At 48.8% G+C, this 20,607-nt stretch overlaps 1 protein-coding gene across 3 annotated transcripts in view; it reads right to left on the bottom strand.

Annotated features, from left to right (window-relative positions):
* The window catches only part of CCDC63 (coiled-coil domain containing 63), a 35,519-nt gene extending 15,599 nt beyond the window's left edge, over window positions 1-19,920 (bottom strand). For 2 of the 3 annotated variants that reach the window (XM_042910861.1, XM_042910862.1), the window contains exons 1-9: window positions 19,790-19,920; window positions 18,725-18,831; window positions 18,053-18,223; window positions 15,853-15,945; window positions 15,289-15,458; window positions 12,252-12,441; window positions 6,461-6,580; window positions 2,598-2,779; window positions 1,632-1,813 (exon numbers count right to left, since the gene is read on the bottom strand). In XM_042910861.1, the coding sequence (XP_042766795.1) occupies window positions 1,632-1,813; window positions 2,598-2,779; window positions 6,461-6,580; window positions 12,252-12,441; window positions 15,289-15,458; window positions 15,853-15,861 (853 nt within the window). In that variant the 5' untranslated portion in view covers window positions 15,862-15,945; window positions 18,053-18,223; window positions 18,725-18,831; window positions 19,790-19,920. The remainder of the gene's footprint in view (window positions 1-1,631; window positions 1,814-2,597; window positions 2,780-6,460; window positions 6,581-12,251; window positions 12,442-15,288; window positions 15,459-15,852; window positions 15,946-18,052; window positions 18,224-18,724; window positions 18,832-19,789) is intronic. The other variant, XM_042910860.1, reaches the window with a different exon arrangement.
* Window positions 19,921-20,607: the final 687 nt, after the last annotated feature.

Here is a 20,607-nt window from a genome sequence, read left to right as displayed (position 1 = left end):
TCAGACAAGCAGAGAAGGGAAAAGGAGATGTCCACGCAGACAGAAGAAATCCGTAGCCCAGGTGATGGAGGACACGTGTCAGGTGCTATGACGGGGGAGCTGGGTGGCCAGGGAAGTCCTCTCGAGGGAGATGACATTTGAGCAGGATGAAGGTCAAGGGAGCCCTGTTGGCAGAGGGCCCCGGGCAGGCTCAGACCCCGGCAAATTCAAGGAATGAGAACCAGGAAGGTTCTCCAGGCTTCGTTCTCTCCAGCCTGATGCCTGCAAAAGCCCCACCTTTCCTGAACCCAGTCTTCTCTCTCTCTCTCTCTCTCTCTCTCTGTCTTTTTTTAGGGAGACAGAGAGAGAGAGAGAGTCTTAAGTAGGCCCCACACTCAGCACGGAGCCCGCCGCGGGGCTCAATCCCACCTCCCTAGACCATGACCTGGGCCAAAATCAAGAGTCAGACACTTAACCAACTGAGCCATCCAGGCGCCCCAGTCTTGTCTCTTTGGTTCGGCCTCCACATGACAATCACAAGGATCTTTCTAGATCTTCCTAGGCACCTCTGGCCACGTGACTCCTTTACGTGTTATGTTAAAGAGTGAGAGATGGGGTTTCTCAGAAACACACTTTTCACAACACGGTCCCAAATGTAAAGACAGGAAGAGCCAGGAGATGCTGAAGGAACAAAGAACAAATGCAGCTTCCCGGGGGGGCTCTCAGAAGAGCTCAGATTTTTTTCCATCTGTTCAGGAGACAGTGAATACAACGGCCCTGAGACTGTCCTCCTTAGAAAGGGCTCTTCTTGCAAGGGTGTCCCGTGGCGGGCACCTGGGCACCTAAATGGTAACCAGTGCCCTACAGGGATATAAAACTTTGCCCGAATGCTCGGAGGGACTCACTGTGCCTAGGCTGGGCAGATGTTGTGAGGGGTTGACGCTAAACACGGACTTTCCTTCCAGGAGGCTGGCATTTTGGTGTGTGCAGGGGAGAGGACACTTACGTCACCAGCCCCCAGTAAGATCTTGGGCACCGAGGCCGTAATGAGCTCCCCTGGCAGACAGCTCTTCACACGTGTTGTCGCAGTGAGATGCTGGGGGAATTAAGTACGTCCTGTGCGACTCCCCTAGGAGAGGATCCCGGAAGCTCACACCCGGTTTCCTCCAGACTTTGCCCGGTGCCCCTTTCGCCTTCGCTGACCGTGCTTTGTGTCTCCACCTCCCAGCCATGCATGTGCCTACACACTCAATCTTTAGAGTCCTCCTAGCAAATCGCCAAACGTGGGGACGGTCCTGGGGACCTAATACCCGAGTCTCCCCCAACAAAACAATGGAAGGAGAACCTCAGAGTAAGGACACGTCCTATGGGTTAGGGTTGGCCAATAAAATACAGGACCCCCGGTTACATTTGAACTTCAGACAAACAATACATTTTTAAAGTATAAATTGTGTCCCAATTGCAGATAACCTACAAATAATTTTTATTTTATTTAAAAATGTATTCAGTTTATCTAAAGTGTCGATTTAACTAGGCATCTTGTAATTTTATTCGCTAAAGTTGGCATGCCTACTACAGAAGGACTTGGGCACCCTCAGCTAAGATGGGCAGGGAGGGGGGAGAGAGAGAGAGAAAATGCCTGGAGAACGTACCTTCTTCCTTTTTGCTCTGCTCCTCGAACTCCAGACGATCATTCAGCTTGATGAGCAAGAAGGACTTGAGCTTGGTCTCGTGGGCATAGACACGCTCCAGCTCTCGGATCTCCAGGTTGTACTGAGAAATGTCCTTCTGCTGGCGGTCCTTCATGGCGGCCATTCGAGCCATGGCTTCCAGCCTGAGTGAGGCAGGTACAGGGTCTGAGCGTCTGGAGATTCCTCCCTTCCCCTCCCCTCCCCTCCCCCTACCAGACCAGAGGGACTTTCTGCCAATGGCCATCACTTCTTTTAATCGTGGAGGTCGCTGGGAGTGGAAGAACAGCCCTCCTTACCTGAATGACAGGAGCTGCTGGCTCCAGACCATCCCCAGGAAGTGAGTTTTCTATCATCGTCATCACCACCACCACCATCACCATCATCATCATCATCACCACTTGTCAGTTACTGTGGCCCAGCGAGTCCTTATATACATATATTTATTCCCCCCTACCACCCAAAGTGGTCTTACAATAATACAGTAATGATGGAGCCAGGATTCAAACCCAGATCTGACTCTAAAACCTGTTCTCTTCACAGCCCAGCTATATGCCTCTTGCCCTGGAGTGGGAGACAAGGAGATAAGCCGGACTGAGAGGCCCCTAGGACCAGAGGCAGGGCTACCTGGAGGAGGTGGTTCGGCAGAGAAGTCTGAATCTCAGTCCTACCACATCCGCCATTTACCTGGCTCTCAGGCAAATGGCATCTCTAAGCCTCTGTATCCTGGTCCATAAAATAGGGGTAATAACCCCCGGGGGCAGTTGTGAGGGTTGCAATGATACCCAGAGAACCTGGCATCGTGCTGGGCACACAGTCAGTGCTCAGAGTTATTATGATTCAAGATCCCTCAATGCATAAGCCCAGGGGCAGAGGTGCTCGGCAGGGGCTTAAGAGACATCCCTGCCCCTAGGTCTCCCCCCAGCCCACCTCTGCTCATAGGCCTGGGCAGACTGCTCGATGGCCACATTCATGGTTTTCTTCTGCATCGATAAGCGCCGTAGCAGCTGCTGATACACATTGTGATACGCAACCTTCTCATACCGCAGGTCCTCGATCTCCTTCCGGAGCTTAGCATTGGTGGTCAGCATCTTGTCAAAGTGCACGGTGACCTGGGGGCGGGGCCGTGCTTCAATACTGAGCTCACTCCTGGGGCATGAGACAGCTTCCGAAGACAGCCAGAGGGTGGGAAGGTCTTCCCCCACCTCCCGCCCCAGGCCCACAGCACCGCATGGGAGTGCTGGGTGGGAGACTTGGGCTGGCCACCAGCGGGCTAAGTGGTCTTAGGTAAGTCCCCCCACCCCCCGGATTTTAAATTTCTCAACTACCTTTATCCCTAACTTCCAGTTTTTAGCAAGGGCAGGGGAGAGGGGAAAAGGTAAATAACGCCATGAGGAAATAAGCAGCCGAATCCAGAAGGTAGAACTTTCTAGAAGACGGCTGACCCAGACTCTTCAACAAGTTGGTGGCTGGAAAGAGTCGGGATGGGGCTTTTGTAGAGCAGGGTTTCTCAAACTTGGCACTGTTTGGGCCTGGATGATTCTCTGTGGTGGAGAGCTGTCCTGTGCTTTATGCTGTTAAAGAAACATCCCTGGTCTCTACCCACTAAATGCCAATAACACAGGAGTGTCTGGGTGGATCAATCAGTTGAACGTCCAACTTCAGCTCAGGTCATGATCTCAAGGTTTGTGAGTTCAAGTCCCACATCGGGTTCTGTGCTGACAGCTTGGAACCTGAAGCCTGCTTCAGATTCTGTGTCTCCCTCTCTCTCTGCCCCTCCTCTCTCTCTCTCTCTCTCTCAAAAATAAACATTAAAAAAATAATAATAATAAAAATAAATGCCAGTAGCACAGCCCCAACCCAGTTGTGACAATCAAAAATGTCTCTTTTTAGAGACAATGTCCCTTTGGGGGCAAAATCATTTCTGCTTGAGATCCACTGTTGTCGATTAAAGAAATTTAAGAGACCTATTAGGTGAAACTTGACAGTCTCCAACTTTAAAAGACATTTTGGAGCCAGCCAGAGAAGTTTTTAATGTGGGCAATATTAAGGAAATAGTATTAATTTTGTAAGGTGTGATAATGGTTTTGTGGCTATGAAAGAAAATGTTTGATTTTTAAAGACGATTGATTTCAGAGATGGAGGTATTTGGGGTGAAATGTCATCATGTCTGTAATTTACCTTAAAATACTTCAGGGAAAAGAAGGGTGAAACAGAATAGTAAAATGTTAACAGTTACTAAATCTAAGTGATAGGTATGTGGGTGTTCATTATTTGATTCCCTCAACTTTTCTGTACATCTTAATAAATTTATCTTAATAAAAAAATTTTTATGAGCAGTGCTCCCATAGACACTGAAAAGAAACAATTGCAGAAAATAGTCCTAATCACAAGAAAGTAGATTCGATCAGAGGTTTTCAAGGCATATTTGGAGAAACCTTAGGCTTCCACAGGGCTGAGATGGGGTACGGCAAGTGAGGCCACCAGGATGCAAAATTTAAGGAGGTACTCATTTTCTGGTGTCAACCCTGCATTTCCATGAGTGCTTTCTTAAATTCTGCACTCTGGGCTCTTTACTTGCCTCACCCTAGTCCTGGCCCTGGGCTCCTCTGTAGGATATGTCAGTAGCCACCACACAAGGGAAGGGAATCCGGGAACAGAATCATCCTTATTCTCTCAATATCTTCCACTTACCCTTAAGAAGGTACCACTTATCAGTCATTTGCACTGTAGTGTGAATTCTACTCCAGGACTGTTGCCATGCTACCCATCCTCTGATTGTGGGATAAAAATGGGGAGGACTCTCACGCCCCGTTGAGTAAATAGAGGAGTCTTTAAGGTCATGGAATATTTGGGGACCCTGAAATAACCTTTAGAGTTGGTTACCTAATCTACTAAAAGGCACACCCAGAACTGGTCAGGGAAGAAAGGAAAGGGGACCATTTTGAGATGCAAAAGAGCAAACCTCTCAGAAATAAAATAGGGGACATACGACAGACGTTACAGAAATAAAAAGAATTATAAGGCAATATACTGGGAACAATTGTATACCAACACATTAAGATAACTTAGATGAAATGGACAAATTCCTAGAAAGAAACAAACTAATGAATTGATTCAGGAAGAAACAGAAAAGCTGAATAGATCTATAAACAAAAAAGTAGACCTCTATCATGCATACCTTTATTCATTCATTTAATCAACAGATGTTTGCTAAGTACCTACTCTAAGCCTCACACTGTGCCAGGCAGTAATGATTCTTAACCAAGGGCATCATTAACCTTAACCTTGATTCTTAACCTTTGGTTTCACTGGGGTTTTCAGTAAGAGTTTCACTGGGAGTTATAATAACAGTGCAGATGCCTGGGTCTAAGCCTTAAAGGTTCTGACTCAGAACCAGTGAATCTGGAGGGGACCCAGGAATCTGCATGTTAACACAAATCCTAGGCATTCTGAGACACGGGTACAAATCACTGTGCATGGATATTAAAAAGACACTGCCCTGTCTTCAGTCTACTTTCAGGTTACCGGGGCAGACAGAGGTCATATCCAATTACCTTCAAACATGCCCGGCTAAAGCTTGATGGTCAGAGTTTGGGGGAAGCTAAGAGCTTTGCATAATGAGGCACTGACAGGCTTCCTTCCAAATCAATTCACTTTCCCTCTCTCCTGGCTCGTTTTGTGAGAACTGTAATTTCACAAGTCAGACTGAAATGTGTTTGTACCTGCCCAGCATTGCTTCTTTCTTTCTTTTTGCTTTTCCAGGAGAACCATTTCTCCCTGGCTCTCAGTCCACACTGTTGGATAGGGCCGCCGTCCCTTGACTTCGGGTGGGGGCTGTGGGAGTGGGGGGAGTGATACAGGCGTAGTTATGTGACTCAAGTCCGTGTATTTCGTTCTTTTGACCACCATGATTGGTTTGGGGATGGGCGCTTGACTCAGGATGGCCCAAGGGGAGCCCTCCCTGCGACTTACGATTGAATTCTTAGGAAAGAGATTGTCTTTTTCTGTTGGTGTTTGTTCACATTGGGGGGCTGCCCAAGAATGTAGTCATCTCTACGCAAAGGAGAGATGGACAGAGAAAGTATCCTCAAGACATGTTTGGGGCATCTGGATTCAGCTGTTCCTGAAGGCCCCACTTTTGCCCCTGAAATTTTAGTTCCATGACCAATCCATTCTCTTTTTTTTTTTTTTTTTGCTTAAGCCAGTTTGCAATTTAGAAAATCCTGCTTAACGCAAAACTCACTATAAACTGAAAGCGATCAGGAAATACCGCTTTTCTCTTTATCTGGTTATGCATGTCTGTGCTGAATATCTCCTAGAGACAACATCAACAACGACCAAAAAGTACCAGGTCTCACAGAGGTGTGAACAGATTGCGATGGGAGGGAAGGTCTAACTAATTCTGCTTGCTGAGGGCTAATATTTGAGCTGCTTCTTGAGAATGAGCAAGAGTTTTTAAGTGACTAAGAACAGGTATCCCGGGAGGGGTGGGAGATGGGGATGGTGGGGGGAGGCGGGCAGCAGCATGGTACATAAAACGCAGAGAGCAACAAAGAGAAAGGCACCTTGGGTAACAGTGGGTCAACTAGTGGATGGAACAGAGTGGATAGAGTAGGGTGGATGGTAAGTCTAAAAGGCTGCCTGGCTTGTATGAACCCTATTATTTAAACTTCTTCTGAGTCAACCAACAAGACGGATATGTTCTGCTAAAGGTACCATGGGGATCATTCTCTGCTCTGAGCAAAGGGAAGGCAGAGCGGTTTGCAAAGCTGCAGAGAACACGTACGTACGAGATTCAAACGGGTCTCCAAAATTTGGATCTGTTTTTGCAGTTTCCGGGGGTCATTGGCTTTCTGTATCTTGGCGAAGATCTGTTTTTGGTTTATAATTTTTTTTTCCATCTGAGCAATCTGGAAAAAAAAAAAAAAGGAGAGAGAGAGAACCCCCCCCAACTGTGTTAAATTAATATCTATATGGGTACAGATTCAACAGTTCATTAACTTAAGTGTGCTAAAATAAAAACTCTAATGTTCTTTCCTTTCCTACAAAAGGATTTTTTATTTCTCTCTCGAATGCATGCTCAACGGAACTTAATCTTAGCCAGTTTGGGGTAAAATGAGGCGAGTTAGAGTTTTTGCTTTTACCTGTGCCTGTACATTTCACTCACCTTTTGGTGCAAGCTTCTTTTGGTTAGGTACCGTGTCACCTGTGGCCAAAAGCATCGCTAACACACCGTGCGCTTTACGCACTGGGATCATTGATTCTGACTTCAGAGAAGGGCCATCCACCCTTGCCATGGCTGGCAGGAGAGAATTTTGGTGTTTCTCTCTACGCTTGCAGCTCCAGCCAAGTTCTCCAGACCCAAGCATACCCCCCACCTCCACCCCCGCCGTCACCTTCCCACAGAGCTCACCCTGTAGTTTCTCATACAAGCGACAGCGGGTCATGTCATTTCCTCACAGCACTAGCAACGTGCGTAACCAACCTGACATACAGCTTTAACCCAACCCAGGCAGAGATCCAAACTGCCTCCCAAAAGTTAGCCCCATCGGGAAGCAGCTGGCTAGTGCTAAATCCTAGCAGGTTCTACAGAAGTTTATGCAACTGTTATCTGAAGACAAGTGAGTGCCGGGTCCTAATGTGTCAGAGGTACTTTATCTTCTTAGGGTTTGGACTGAGACTAAGCTCTGAGACTTTTTTTTTTTGGAACCCTGCTGGGTGAAGGGTCAGGGCACTGCCATTTAAAGCAATTTTTTTATGTTCTTGTTTGTCTGGAGGTAGTAACTTGAATTCACTATCTGAAGCCCAGCTCCTGTCTGGAAATTGAGAAGTTCCAGACGAGAGACGTTAAGTGCTTGGTGTAATGAAATATAAAGTTTGTCAGCTACATGGAGGCTGGCTTCCAGCTGGGAGCAAGGCGCCCCTGTGCTGAGCTTGGGCTGATGAATTCTGGGAGCAGTCGCATCCGGGGTTCTATGTTAGTGTCCCTGAGATGGTGGTTTCCTTTGGTTATTGCCAAATCTTCGGGAAGTCTATACAGCGCAGTCTCAGTCATGACCATGGAACATTGAGAGAAAAATCTATACTAGAGGTTGCAAACTATGCCCAAGCAGGTGGCATAAAAGAGTAAAGTGGGCTCACTATAAGACCGTACAGGACGGTGGAGAATATAGAAAACTGGAACACATACTCCCTGCCTTAAGAGGCAGCAGCTCGTATCATGCAACTACAAATTATAGAAAATGCAACTAAACAATGGCTCAAACAAATTATGGTTTATCTTCCTCTCCATAAACGTGCCAGGTTAAGTTCAGTAACTCAAGGAACTAAACACAAGATCTCTGTAATTCACCTGGCCTTTCCCTGATGGTCAAAAAATGGCTGCCACTGCACCAGCTTTCACAGTCATATTCCAGGCAGGAAGGTAGAAGAAGCAACATGGATAAATGGCTAGGACCTACATCTAGGAAGCAAAACTTGCTAGACACCCCCCAACAGACTTCCCCTCAAATTTCATTGCCCACCTTTAGCTGCAAGGGAAGATGAGAAACATAGCTCTTTAGGAATCTGTTAGAGAGGAAGAAATAGAGAGTGGGTAAACAGCTGTGGTGTCACCACAACACTATTTAGTTGCAGCTGTCCCACGGAAATTCAGGGTCAATGTTACCCAATCTTTCCGTCTTTTTTCTTTTTTTTGAAGAAAAGTCAGATACCCAAATTTTTTACATGAAATCTCTCAATTTTAACAAGTTAACTAATTAAAATAAATTTTAAACACTGACTGGGCCAAAGCCCTCATGTTGTCAGACTTAATCTGTCCTGAAGACCACCAATTTGGTCTACACCCACATTTAATCTTGAAGGAACCACAGTATGCCCATGAAAGATGGTTTCAGGCAGTGAGAGATACCAAGCAAAGGACAGAAGAATGTTCCAGAGCCAGGCAGCTGGAAGAGGTATGAACAGCCAGAACTGTAATGGATGCGGTGGGTTGTTGGCCCCCAAAACCCATCTCACCCCAGAAGGCTGATCCAAGCCAACCATGGTAATGCTGTCCCCTCTGCCTATGATTTATTCATTCAAGGTTGGACAGGACTAAACCAGTTAGGGCCTACGAATTAGGCAGGCTGATGGCTAGGGAAGCCTCTGGAGAAAGTTTCCTCATTTCCTAAAACAGTCATAGGAAGAGATAGTCTGTCTTCTTTGCAAAAATCATTCTTTTCTGGAGGGCCATAAACAGACCAGGTTGGGCTCTCACACCACAGTTTACTGCCCCCTGGTCTAGCCCCCAACCAATTATAGAAATTTCATTTCCTTTTGCCAGTGATTGGCCTAGAAGTAGGTATATGCCCTGGCCAATGAGGGAAAATCAACTGGGAGTTTCTGTGAAATATTCTCTCCCTCATAAGCGAGAATATCATGTAAGAACAAGTCCCCCTATCCTTTCTTCATATGTTTGAATGTGATTCTGAGAAGCTATACCACCTACGCTTTGGCAGCCATCTTGTGACCATGAGGCGAGGGCCAACCAAGAGGATCGGAGAGAAAAAGACCAACCCATCATTGTAGAGCTACTAACCCGTCTCTGGGACAATCTTCTTCCAGACAGACATCGTATTATGTGAGAAAAACAAACTTCCATAGCCCAACACATTCCCACTGGTACATCAAGCAAGATGGCAGCTCAGATGATGAGGCATCAAGGGAACCGCTAGGTTGCCCACAAACTCGTAAGGCACGTGAACGCTGTTTATGATTCAATCACAGTAGCCAGGCTTTGGTTCAAGTCAGACCCCCGTCTACTTTCTTCTCTCTTATGCTGTGCACAGGCAGCTCCCTCAACACAGATGCCCACTAACTCACCTACGAAGTGAAACAAATGACTCGTAATATATGGGAGGGCAGCATCTCCGGAGCAAAGCGTGGCCTGCGCCCAAGGGATGCCCGCCCCTGCCTGAGTTCACCGGGGGACCTCAGGTTCTAGCTCCTTATCAAAGGATGCTGTGGTGTCAGCACTCTGCCCAGTGACTCTTGTCATTAAACTCAGCCTCCTGTTCCCTTTGGCATCTCTTTGTCGGACGTTGCTTTTGTGACGCCGAGAGTAATTAGGCCTCTGCCCAACGAGAGACACATCCAAGGCTGCACCGCCAGAGGAATGCGTTGCCTACGCAAGGTGCTCTCTCCAGCACGAAGGCATAGGCTTATTTGCTTTTTGAGGCCAGGCAGGGCCTGGTGAGGTCCCTGCCTCCAGTGACCTCTTGCAAGGAGGAAGCTCTGGGCATAGCAGCAGGGGGTTCTGGGACCCGCCCTCCCTGGGATGGAGCTGGGCAAAAAGGGCTTTTGTACAGGGCGGTGAGCCCCATGTTCTTTTGCGGATTCCAAAGCAGGCTGCCTTTTCCTACTATTTCTGAGGACCCATGTCCCCATCTTTTCTTCACTTTTCCTCTTTCTTCACTGCTATTGCCTCCTTTCTCATCCACAAATTCATTCATTCATTCCTCAATGATTCTTAGACGCCCTCTCTGTGCCAGACAACAGGGGGATGCTGGTGACCAAGACGGCATCATGGCCCCTGGCCTCAACACAAACCTATAATCTAGGACTAGAAACAAGCTATGAAGCATAACTACTCCTAGGAAAAGGGAGATGTAAGGCATTTTGGGCACGTCCAGTGGGAGCATCTGGCAGGGAAATGAAGGGACAAGTATCCGGCAGAAGTAGCATTTGGGCTGAGGCCTAAAGGATGAATAGGAGCTCCCCAAGCACAGAAGATGGAAGGGCAATCCGGGCAGAGGGAAGGGCATGTGCAAAGGCCTGCACGGGAGAGACAGCACTGTAGGTTTATGGAGGTGGCCAGTGTGGATGGAACACGGAGCGGGGAGCAGGAGGGAAGGTGGAAGGGGCAGGAGGGACACAGGGCAGCCGAGCCAGCAGACCACATGGGGGAGTCTGGCCCTTATCTCAAGAACAACAGGAAATTACTGAAGGATTTGCAAGCAGAGGAAAGATGTAATGAGATTTCCAGATTCTTTCAGTCAGTAAATATTTATTGAGGGCCTACTATGTGCCAGGCACTGGCACACGCGTGGGAGGTACCGAGGGGAACAAAACAGACATGGTTCTTGCCCTCCTGCAGGTGACACGTTATAGGGACAGATGACACCTGTGTTAAGCCATAATTACCACTATGAGAAGTGCTATCAAGGGGGGACCATGGGATGTCGTGAAAGGGGCCGAGGGGGTGTTCTGGGATCTTCTGTTTGACTGCTGAGGTTCACTCTCCACTCTGTGCCACCCACCCTGCTCTGTGCCCCAGGAAGCTGACCTGGAAGGAGTCCACAATGGCCTCCTTGCACTGGGGGTCCATGGGTGAGAAGAGAGAGGTTGGGGTATTTGTTCCCCCTGGCATGCTCCCTGTGTTCAGGTTCCGGGGTGTGCCCCCTGCCCACTGTGGCTAACCCTACAGTGCTTCAATGTCCCTACTCTGTGCTCACGCCCTTGTAAACAGTGCCTCATAAAACTCTTCTCAAAGTACCTTACTGAGCATACTATTTGTTTTTGGCCAGGAACCTAATTAATGCAAGGGGGATATGCTTTAAATAGGAGAGAGGACATAGAAAAGGCCTCCCTTTAGGGCACCTTTTGGGATGAGCACTGGGTGTTGTATGGAAACCAATTTGACGATAAATTTCTTATATAGGCCTTCCTTTAAAAGTCACATTTGAGCTGAGACATAAAAGACAGACAGCGGGGATCAGGGGAACGCGTGCAAAGGCCCTGAGGTCAGACCAGTTTTCACATATTTGGAAGGGGGAAGTCTTCTGCAGCTGGGTGAGATGAGTGAAGGAAGGAATGACGTGGGATGAGAACAGAGGGGTAGGCAGGGCCTAGATCACAGGGCCTCTCAAGCCATAGGAAGAGATATGACCATTAACATTGTCCAACAAATGTCTCTAGCTCTTTGCCTTCTGGATACATATACTTCTTCGACCCTTTTGTGGATGGGTAGAGTTGACTGTTCGGGGATGGGCATTTGGGGTATATATGGATTTGACTATTTTGAGCCTATGGGTCATAAGCAGAAGCAATGTACTGCTTCCAGGCTGCAGCTTTCAATTGCCAGTGTGAGACTTTCCAGAACTTTTTTTGTCTGCCACAACACCTGGCAATATTCAAGACGGTGGATACCCCATCGGCCTGGTCCCAGGATGAGAAGATAGAAGAGCCCTGGCCAATCCATGATAGACACGGCAGGAACGAAGAAGAAACCTTTATTGCTGAAAACACTGAGTTGTGGGGGGAGGGGTGTTATTGCGGCGTAACCTAACCTCTCCTGACCAACACAGCGCGTGGTTGAGAATTGACTCTAAGGGTAGGGGGGAGGCGCTGGGGAGCACAGCGCAGGAATGGTCTGGTAGCACTGGGAGAGTAGGGGTCCCAAGGTGGTGGAGTGACCACAGTCACCTTTAGACTATGGGGGGGGGGGGTCAGATATGGCCTAAGGCATGGTGGGTATTCCCGCGCCCCCCACCCCCGCCCTTGCTCCTCGCTCTGGTTAACCCCCTACGAGAAAGACCACACCTTCTCATCCAGCTCTGCCAACAGCACCTTCTGTGATTTAATCAGGGCCTCGTAGTCCTCCTTGGTCTGCAGCAGGAAACACAGCTCCGTGTAGTTTCTCCCATTCAGTTCCAAGTTCTTCGAGGACTTGATGAGACCCAGAAGCAGAGTGATCTCCTCCTGCTCCCTCTGCAGGGTCTTGATCTCCTTGCTGTTGGGAAAGCAGCACGTGGTTGACTCTGAACCCCGCCCCGAGTTGACCTCGCCCGGGTGCCCCAGGCTCCTTAGCGCTGCAGGAGCCTCGGAGAGGTACTTCCCGCCCCTGCAAGTGGCAGGGGCTTGTCAGGGTCTGGGGTCCAGGGCTAGAACTCCGACCGCCCCGCCGCCCAGTTCACCGCACCTTCCGTGGCTCCGCCCCTCTCTAGCCGGCCTGTGCTTGCTAGGGAACAATTCGCAGCTGTGCCTGTCAACACCTAAGTTCTAGGACCAGGTCCTCTTTTGCCAGCAGCTCATGGGCATCTGTCTAATCTTGCCGACTTTCTTTCCAGACTTTGCAGCCAATGATCTCTGGTCACGAGAGGCAAGCCCATCAGCCAGGCATTTTCAATTTCGCCTCAACACAGAGATGCTCAGTAACCTCCAACCTCCCCCACTGTCTCTATGCGGGATGCTAATGTTTATTAAATGACTGACGTGAGTCAGTCTCTCTCTCTCGCTCGCTCGCTCGCTCGCTCGCTTTCCCCTTCCCCGCTGGAGAAGAGAGGGGTAGGTGTGTGGGCAAACAGGGATTTTGAAAAGAAAAGGCTCGCGCGACTACTCAACAACCCAATGACTGGAAACGGCACAGAGACTGTTTCTGGCAAAGTCGAGGCACCGACACCTGCTGCACAGTGCGGTTTGCAGACCCGCTGCCTGCATAGCCTTTGGAAGCTTGGAGAAATGCAGAAGCTCAGGCCCTAACTCAGGACCTATTGAATCAGAATCTGCTCTGTAACAAGATCCTCAAGTGACTCATGCACATTAAAGTTTTGGAAGCATTGTTCTAGAACAGCAAAATGTTCGGGGGGGGGGGGGGGGTCTGCAAACATTTTTCTTTAAAGGGCCAAAAAGTAAATATTTTAGGATCCGCAGGCCCAGATGGTCTCTATTGCAACGATTCAACAAAGTAACCATAGGAGACGCATAAACAAATAGGCGTGGCCATGCTCCAATAAATCCTTATTTACAAAAACAGGCAGCCGGCCAGACTTGGCCCAGGGGTCATGGCTCGCTGAGCCCTGTTTTAAAGCAACACTCCAATAGAATTTCTGTAATAATGGAACTGTTCTCTATCTGCACTGTCCCATAGAATCCACCAGCCACGTAGGCTGTGGAGGGCAAAGGAAGAACTGAACTTGAAATGGTATTCCACCAATTATAAATGTAAATAGCCACCTGTGGGAATGCACCCCTAATTCTAGAGCAGCTTGTCTTCTAAACCTGGTAGCTGGGACCTTTCTCCCCATCTTAAGCCCCTCTTGGCAGGGGGTCTTTGTTAAGGTGGAGAGAAAAACTGAACAGAGTCCACCAGAGTTAGGAATTCAGAGGGCTCAGCAAAAGCAAAAGGAGGGTTTGTCTGTCTTATCAGCAGGACTGGGGCCGGGAGTGAGGTGTCCCTAAATTTAAGGAGGCTTTCACTCTTAAGGTGGTATAGGTGTAGGAGAAGCACTGGAAAAAGCACTTCCTTAAATATTGCACCCTGAGCACCTCACTCAGCTCATCTCAGTTCTGGCCCCTATTTATAGGTGTTTCACTTGAAGAATCTAAGATCTCCACTTTTCCACTCCTGCCCCTTTAGGTCCGTCACAGTGAAAAGTGGGATGAAGGTGGTAGTGTGAAGGGTAAGATTCCAGAAAAACTGTCAGAGACCCACCAGGAAGGAGGCATTTCCTGATGCCCACCAGCGGTAAGCTGTGAATCAGGGCTGCCAAGCACAGATGTGCAGGTTGTGGACTGCACAGCCCAAGAGAGAACCATCTGCTTGAAAAACAATCATTGATTTCTTGACTTAGTACCCTTTCTTGGGAGATGCTTCATCTTGTTCTAACAACATCCCTATGTGATGACAGTGTTTCCAAGAGATGGCAGCAAAGTGTCTTGAGAAAGGGCGTCTTTTTCTAATTCACAGGAAGATCCCAAACGGACTAGCGGTAGCTCTGTGTGAGTTGAATCCATAGGAAATGGAAAGAGCTCCTTTTCCCCTACCCTCTGAACTTCACACGTCATCTAACAGTAAGATTTTCTTTCTAATAATGGGCAGTTTCTGCCTGTATAAATGTTAAGGATGTAGCTAAGGAATTACATTCCCTTGAAGGGAATCTAAGGATATTTGCTTATTCAACCCCAGGGAACACCTTTCTATTGTCTAAAGAAGCTATCAACATCATAATTTCTAGGACAATCCAATTTCAAATATTTGATCTTGCAGACTCCATTAAGGATGCACAAGCAGGAAATATATTTTGGGATAGACACAGCCTGATGATTTCCTCTCCTCGGGGAACTCCCCCACCTCCATTGCTAGAACCATGGGAGTGACAATAGCCATTTTGTGCCCTATGGTCCTGTCCCTCCCCCGGGCACAGCTGACTGGACCAGAAGTAGACACCTGACCCAAACTAAGCCAATCAGATTCCCTCTTTCCTGGGACTTTGGGATTCACTACAGTCTGTGTGGTCCTTGGTAGCTCAGGAGTTGGGGCAGCCACCTCCCACCGGCCAGGGCTGAGATCCAGATAGGGAAGAACGAAACCCACGTGCACAAAGAAACAGGAACCAGAAATAGTTTTTCATTTGGGTCCTTCCCTGAGGCATGGTTGTCCTGCCCCCCTTGGAGTCCCTGTGACACCCTAATTCTGAGAATAAATTCTCCCTCCTACTGAAGCTGTCCCACCTAAGTACCCAGATTGGGCTCAGAATCGGCTTCCTGCCCAGAGGCCACATGAGAAAGTAAATCCCATGAAACCAAATCCAAAATTTTCTCCAAGCTCGCTCAGTACAAAGCTCTGACCATCACTTACTGCTGGTTCGAGATCTTCTGCTGGGAGCAGAAGTTGAAGGACTTGCGACTTTCCACCATCTTCCTGAATTGCTGCTTCAGCTTCCGAAGCTCAGCCTCAGCCAGCTGTTCTTTGACCTTCTCTGAAGGTTCCTTGAGAACTTCGGAGCGTTTTCTCCTGTGCTTCTTTGACTGCGTGAGATGGGGAGAGGCATTGACCAACGGGTTGGGTGACCAGAGAAGCCTACATTTCAGCCCAAGGGCAGAGGGCAGAGGGTGTCTGGGGGCAGGGCTAGAGGTGGGAGACTGGCTTTGGGTGATGTCAACTGCTTGTCTGTTACAGGGAAAACCCACTCTGGGTTGCCAGGGTAGAGAGGAGGCTGGGCCTCATTATTGCATACTGAAGAGGCGGCCTTGCTGTGTGACCTTGGGTGAATCACTTAACGTCTCTGAGCCTCCAGTCTCTCATCTATAAAATGGGTGCATATAGATTTGTGGTTAGGATTAGATGAGCTAATATATGTATAGTGGCGAGCACAGTGCCTGACCCACAGCAAGCGCTCCATACACAGGAGCTAATACCTACCATCGGCATCTTGAAGGAATTGTGCGCTCCCTATGCTCAGATACCAGGAAGGTCAAAGCCAGCGAGCGCTCCTTTCTCTGTCTCTGCAGTGCCCTGTCCACAGTGGCAAGAGGAAGAGAATGTGTGAGCCTCCCTGCTGGCGATTAAGGACCCGGCGGGCACCTCCTCCCTTCCCCACCCGCTGCAGTCCCTTCCTCCTCCCACCACTTGGCACGTGTGGAGGACACGGCAGATGGCTGCCCGGGTGTGAGAAGAGCCTTCTTCTTCTTCTTCTTCTTTTTTTTTTTTTAATACGCAGTGTTTGCCTGAAACCTGTTCCTCTCACAATTTATTATTAGGAGCCAGGCAGACGGTTCTGGCGAGCCAGTTACCCTCCTGCTCCCTGTGTTCCCAAAGAAGAGGGGGCAAATGGCATCAGGGCAATGTGTCCTCTGATGGGGTTAAAATGCAATTAGCCCAACTTCAGCTTTAGTTAAGGACAGAACACACACACACACACACACACACACACACACACACCTGCCTTTTAAAGCAGGAGCCATTGGGGTGTGCCTAGGTGGCTTAGTTAAGCATCTAACTCTAGATTTGACTCTTTTTTTTTTTAATGTTTGTTTACTTTTGAGAGAGAGAGGCACAGAGGGCGAGCAGGGGAGGGGCAGAGAGAGAGGGAGACACAGAATCTGAAGCAGGCTCCAGGCTCTGAGCTGTCAGCACAGAGCCCAGTGTGGGGCTTGAACCCACAAACCGTGGGATCATGACCTGAGTTGAAGTCAGCCGCTTATGACTGAGGCACCCAGGCACGCCTTGATTTGACTCTTGATTTTGGCTCAGGTCTTGATCTCATGGTTCGTGAGATTTAGCCCCACATCAGGCTCTGTGCTGACAGTGCAGAGTCTGCTTGGGATTCTCTCCCTCTCTCTCTGCTCCTCCCCCACTGGTTCTCTCTCTCTCTCTCTCTCTCTCAAAATAAATAAATAAACATTTTTTAAAAATTATTTAAAAAAATTTTAAAAAGCAGCAGCCAGTAGTACAAGAGGCATTTTTATCAAGTCATAACTTCAACCTCATCTGGCCCATGTATTCAGAGGCGGGGACGACAATGTTAACCCCACAAGGGCTTAAGATCCCTTAAGGCTGTGAGGACTGTGAGATCATCTGCACCCCAACTCCCAGACTTCAAGGGCTGGATTCCTAAAGCAGAAACTTCTGGCTTTGCCACCCATTGAGGGGTCCTCCAGTCCAGTGGTTTAAAGTCCAGTGATAGGTTGTCCCAATCATCAAATCTCAACAAAAATTCCTCCTCATCCACTTATTAGCCTTGGGTTGGTAAGCAGTAAGGCACCTAGCAGTGAGCCTGGCACATAATAAGTGCTCAGTAAACGGGCTGGTATGATATGATATGCTATGGATTGTTTCATACGTGAAGGTCCAGTGTAGTAACTGTTTATGAGGGCTTGAGGAGTGTGTGGCATTCCTCCGTCTCCTGGTAACAATACCGTGGTTTGCTTGGGGAAGCTGCCCATTCCTTCACTCCTGGTCAGTTTTTGCTCCCTGGGGCTGACCCCACCCCACCCCATCAGATTGGGCCATATGACTCTGGAAGGGCCAATCAGAGTGCCGGATCCCTGGTCAATCTGCATAATCCCACCCTTCCCGGCCTGAGTGATCATTTCAGGGATGGGAACGACCTTGGCTGGTCCCAGCAGAGTGAATAGTGGGGTTTAAGATCGAACATTCAGGAAGAGAGCAACTTGGTTTCCTGCTGCTTTGGATCCTATGTAAATGAGGTAGGAGGGGCTGGCAGCCTTCTTGCCCCTGCAGGGAGCCTGAGAATAAAGCTAACGTGGAGAAGACAAAATGGTGAGAGATTGAAACTTGGAGACATCATCCAAACCCCAGGAATTAGGCAAGCCTGAAGATACCTCTGGGTCAGGTCCAATTACATGAACTAACATATTCTCCTAAAACAATCTGAGAGGAGTTTTCAATCACTTGTAACCAAAATGTGTTCTCATGCCTGAAGTGCTTAGATCCATTTAGCACACGGACTAAGCCCCTACCGTGTGCTACACATTTAGGGAATCGAGTGGCAAGTCAGCCTTCAAGGCGCTATGAATTCTGTCCAGGGTAAAACAGTGCAAAAGACTCCACAAAGGAGGTGAGTTTTAATTTGGGTTTTGAAGGATGAATAGGAGCTCACCAAGCAGAGAAGAAAACTGAGGAAGGAATTCTGGGTAGAGAGAACTGCCTGAGCAAAGGCCGAGAGGCAAGTGGATAAAAAGAGTATTCAGAGTTGCTGTGTCATCCAGTCCAGGGCGCAGCATCCAGTGGGAAGTGACTGGCAAGGAAGTCTGGAAAAGCCAGGATGTTCCTTAAAAGAAGGATGGAATAAGACCAGTGTGTAAGAGAGCTCAAGCTGGGGTAAAAGCTGTAGCAGGATTTACCTGACTGATGACGTTTAGCCAAAGGATACTCACTTTGGGACCTCTTTCTACTCTGGAGTTTTATGTAGCTCTAATTTCATATTATCCAAGAGCTCTTCTATGTTCAAGGGTTCTTTTGGATCTACGAGGATCTGCGATGTACCTTTCTAAAAGCATGACTCAAGTAAACCTGACATTCACTGACAGTGTGATTCCACCTCTCTGAGCCTCAGTCTCCTCATCTGTAGAATGGGGATGCCCACACCCACCTCTTAGCATAAACTAATGTGTATAAAGCTCTTAGTGCCGTGCCTAGCACATAACAGGCATTTGATGAATGTCCCTTGCTTGTGAATCAGGATTGTCAAGTATCAGGTTATCCTGCCCTTGAGGGTATTTGGTTGCGTTGTGTTTTCCCCCAGGAGCTGGAGGTACCATCAGCTTCCTACCTGTTGGCTGACACACACAGTCGGTCTCCCCTGGGCTCTTTCCAGCTTCCAGACACCAACACAGGCCTCTTACTCTCTGTGCCCACTGGGCTGGGACTATCCGTCCCCTGCGGAGAGATTTACCCCCATTCTCACAGCCGGGCCTTCAGAAGCCCCACCACCAGGCATGCTGGCCCCTGACCCACCACCCTCTTATTCAAGGATCTCAAACTTGAAGCTCTCAGGCAGACTCAACCTACCTTCGGTCCTGGTTAGCAATCAATGTTTTAAAATGTGAATGTGGGTAATGTCCTTACTCTCCTGACTGCAGACTCCACTTCTCCCTAGTGCCTAACTCCTCCCTCCAATTCCCACAGTCCCTGAAACTGCCTGCAGCTAGCAGGGGTTCGAGTTGGCAGTTCCTGAGAGGAATCTGCAGCTTGCCCCCTTCTGAGGACAGCAGTATGCAATGGAAAATGCTGAGAAGTCCAGAGGCCCAGGTCAGGGATCACCAGGCACATGCTGTCTGGTTCTCTGGGCCTCATTTCATCCACTACAATATCTATAGTCTCGGGCACATGAGAAGCTCTTAGCAAATAGTGTTTGAATGAATGAAGTCTCCCCCCCCCGGGCTGAGATCATCTTTACCAACTAATATGTAATTCGCTGGGGTAAGGGAGGCGGGCTCCTCCTTTGCTGCTGAATTTTAACAACCTGCTATTAAAGGAAAAGCCAGACCGTGACTACATGGGTTATAAAACGCCAGGTCTGAGACAGAAGCTGGGCCCCAGTCTGTGAAAACTGAGTGAAGGCTGCCTAACTCGGTAGTAAGTTAAACATATGCTTGCCAAGCAGGGGTGCAGAAACACACAAAAAAAATTTTTTAATTGAGATCTTTATAGGGGGAAATGGAAGTTTGTTGGATTTTCTTGACGTTATTTTACACATTGTAATTTATTTGTATTTAATTGACATTTTCCAGATTAGGGCAGGTGGTAGGAAAGGGCGGGGGCAGCCACCACGTCTTTGCTTTTGCCCAGCAGGGGGAGCTGTGGAGCAGCAAGCGTGGCCAGAGGTGAAACTTACCAGGGGCCGATGGCCCCGGCTGCGTGTCCCGCCGCTGGAGCCGCTGCGGGGTCCAAAGGCACCGAGAGTGTGTGCGGCCCCGCTGCACCCACCCCCCAGACCCGCGTCTGGGAGTTCTCGGACCCCTAGAACCCGCGCCTTTGTGACCCGCACAGACGGGCGTTCTCCCCTGGAAGGCGCTGGGAAAGCACAGGGCCCTCGGGAGAGGACCAAAGGGAATGGAGGGAAGGTGGGGGTTGGGGACGTGACACACCTCTCAGCGACCCCTTCCCAGACTAGCCGCACCCCCACCATACTGAGTAACCGGCGCTCACACCGGCCTAAGGCCCTCCGCCCTCGTGGCTGGCAACTCCGGTTCCTGCTCGTCTCCCTCTCCCGCACACTTACAGCAGCCTCGCGGGGTACAGTCTCCACACGCACTAAGAGGGATCCACTCCCTCCTGCTCTGCAAAACAAGAAAGCCAGGATTTAAGAGGAAGAAAAGAACGTCACCAGTGCGGGGGGGAAATTTGCCCATCATTTTTCTTCGGGCGCACCCATATCTACCCTCTATGAGCTTGACACAGGGAACCCCCAGTCTGACCCAGGTCATCTGGTGTGAGCATTTTTCACTGGCCGAATGGAGTTTGGCAGCTTAAACATTTTTCATACAAATGGCCCTTAACACAAGCCGGCCACTTGTCCTGGGGCTCCAGGTTGCTCAAAGCAAATGATTGCAAGCACGATTTCACCAGGGTAATTTTGATTCCATGGGATTTCCACCTTACCTACTAGGCCCTGGAATTATTGTAGCTCAGCCATACTAAGAGCTCCATTTT

This window comes from Panthera leo, chromosome D3 (assembly GCF_018350215.1).
Source record: "Panthera leo isolate Ple1 chromosome D3, P.leo_Ple1_pat1.1, whole genome shotgun sequence".
NCBI lineage: Eukaryota > Metazoa > Chordata > Mammalia > Carnivora > Felidae > Panthera > Panthera leo.
Note: the sequence above shows the minus strand (reverse complement) of the source record. Positions and strands in the feature narration are given on the sequence as shown.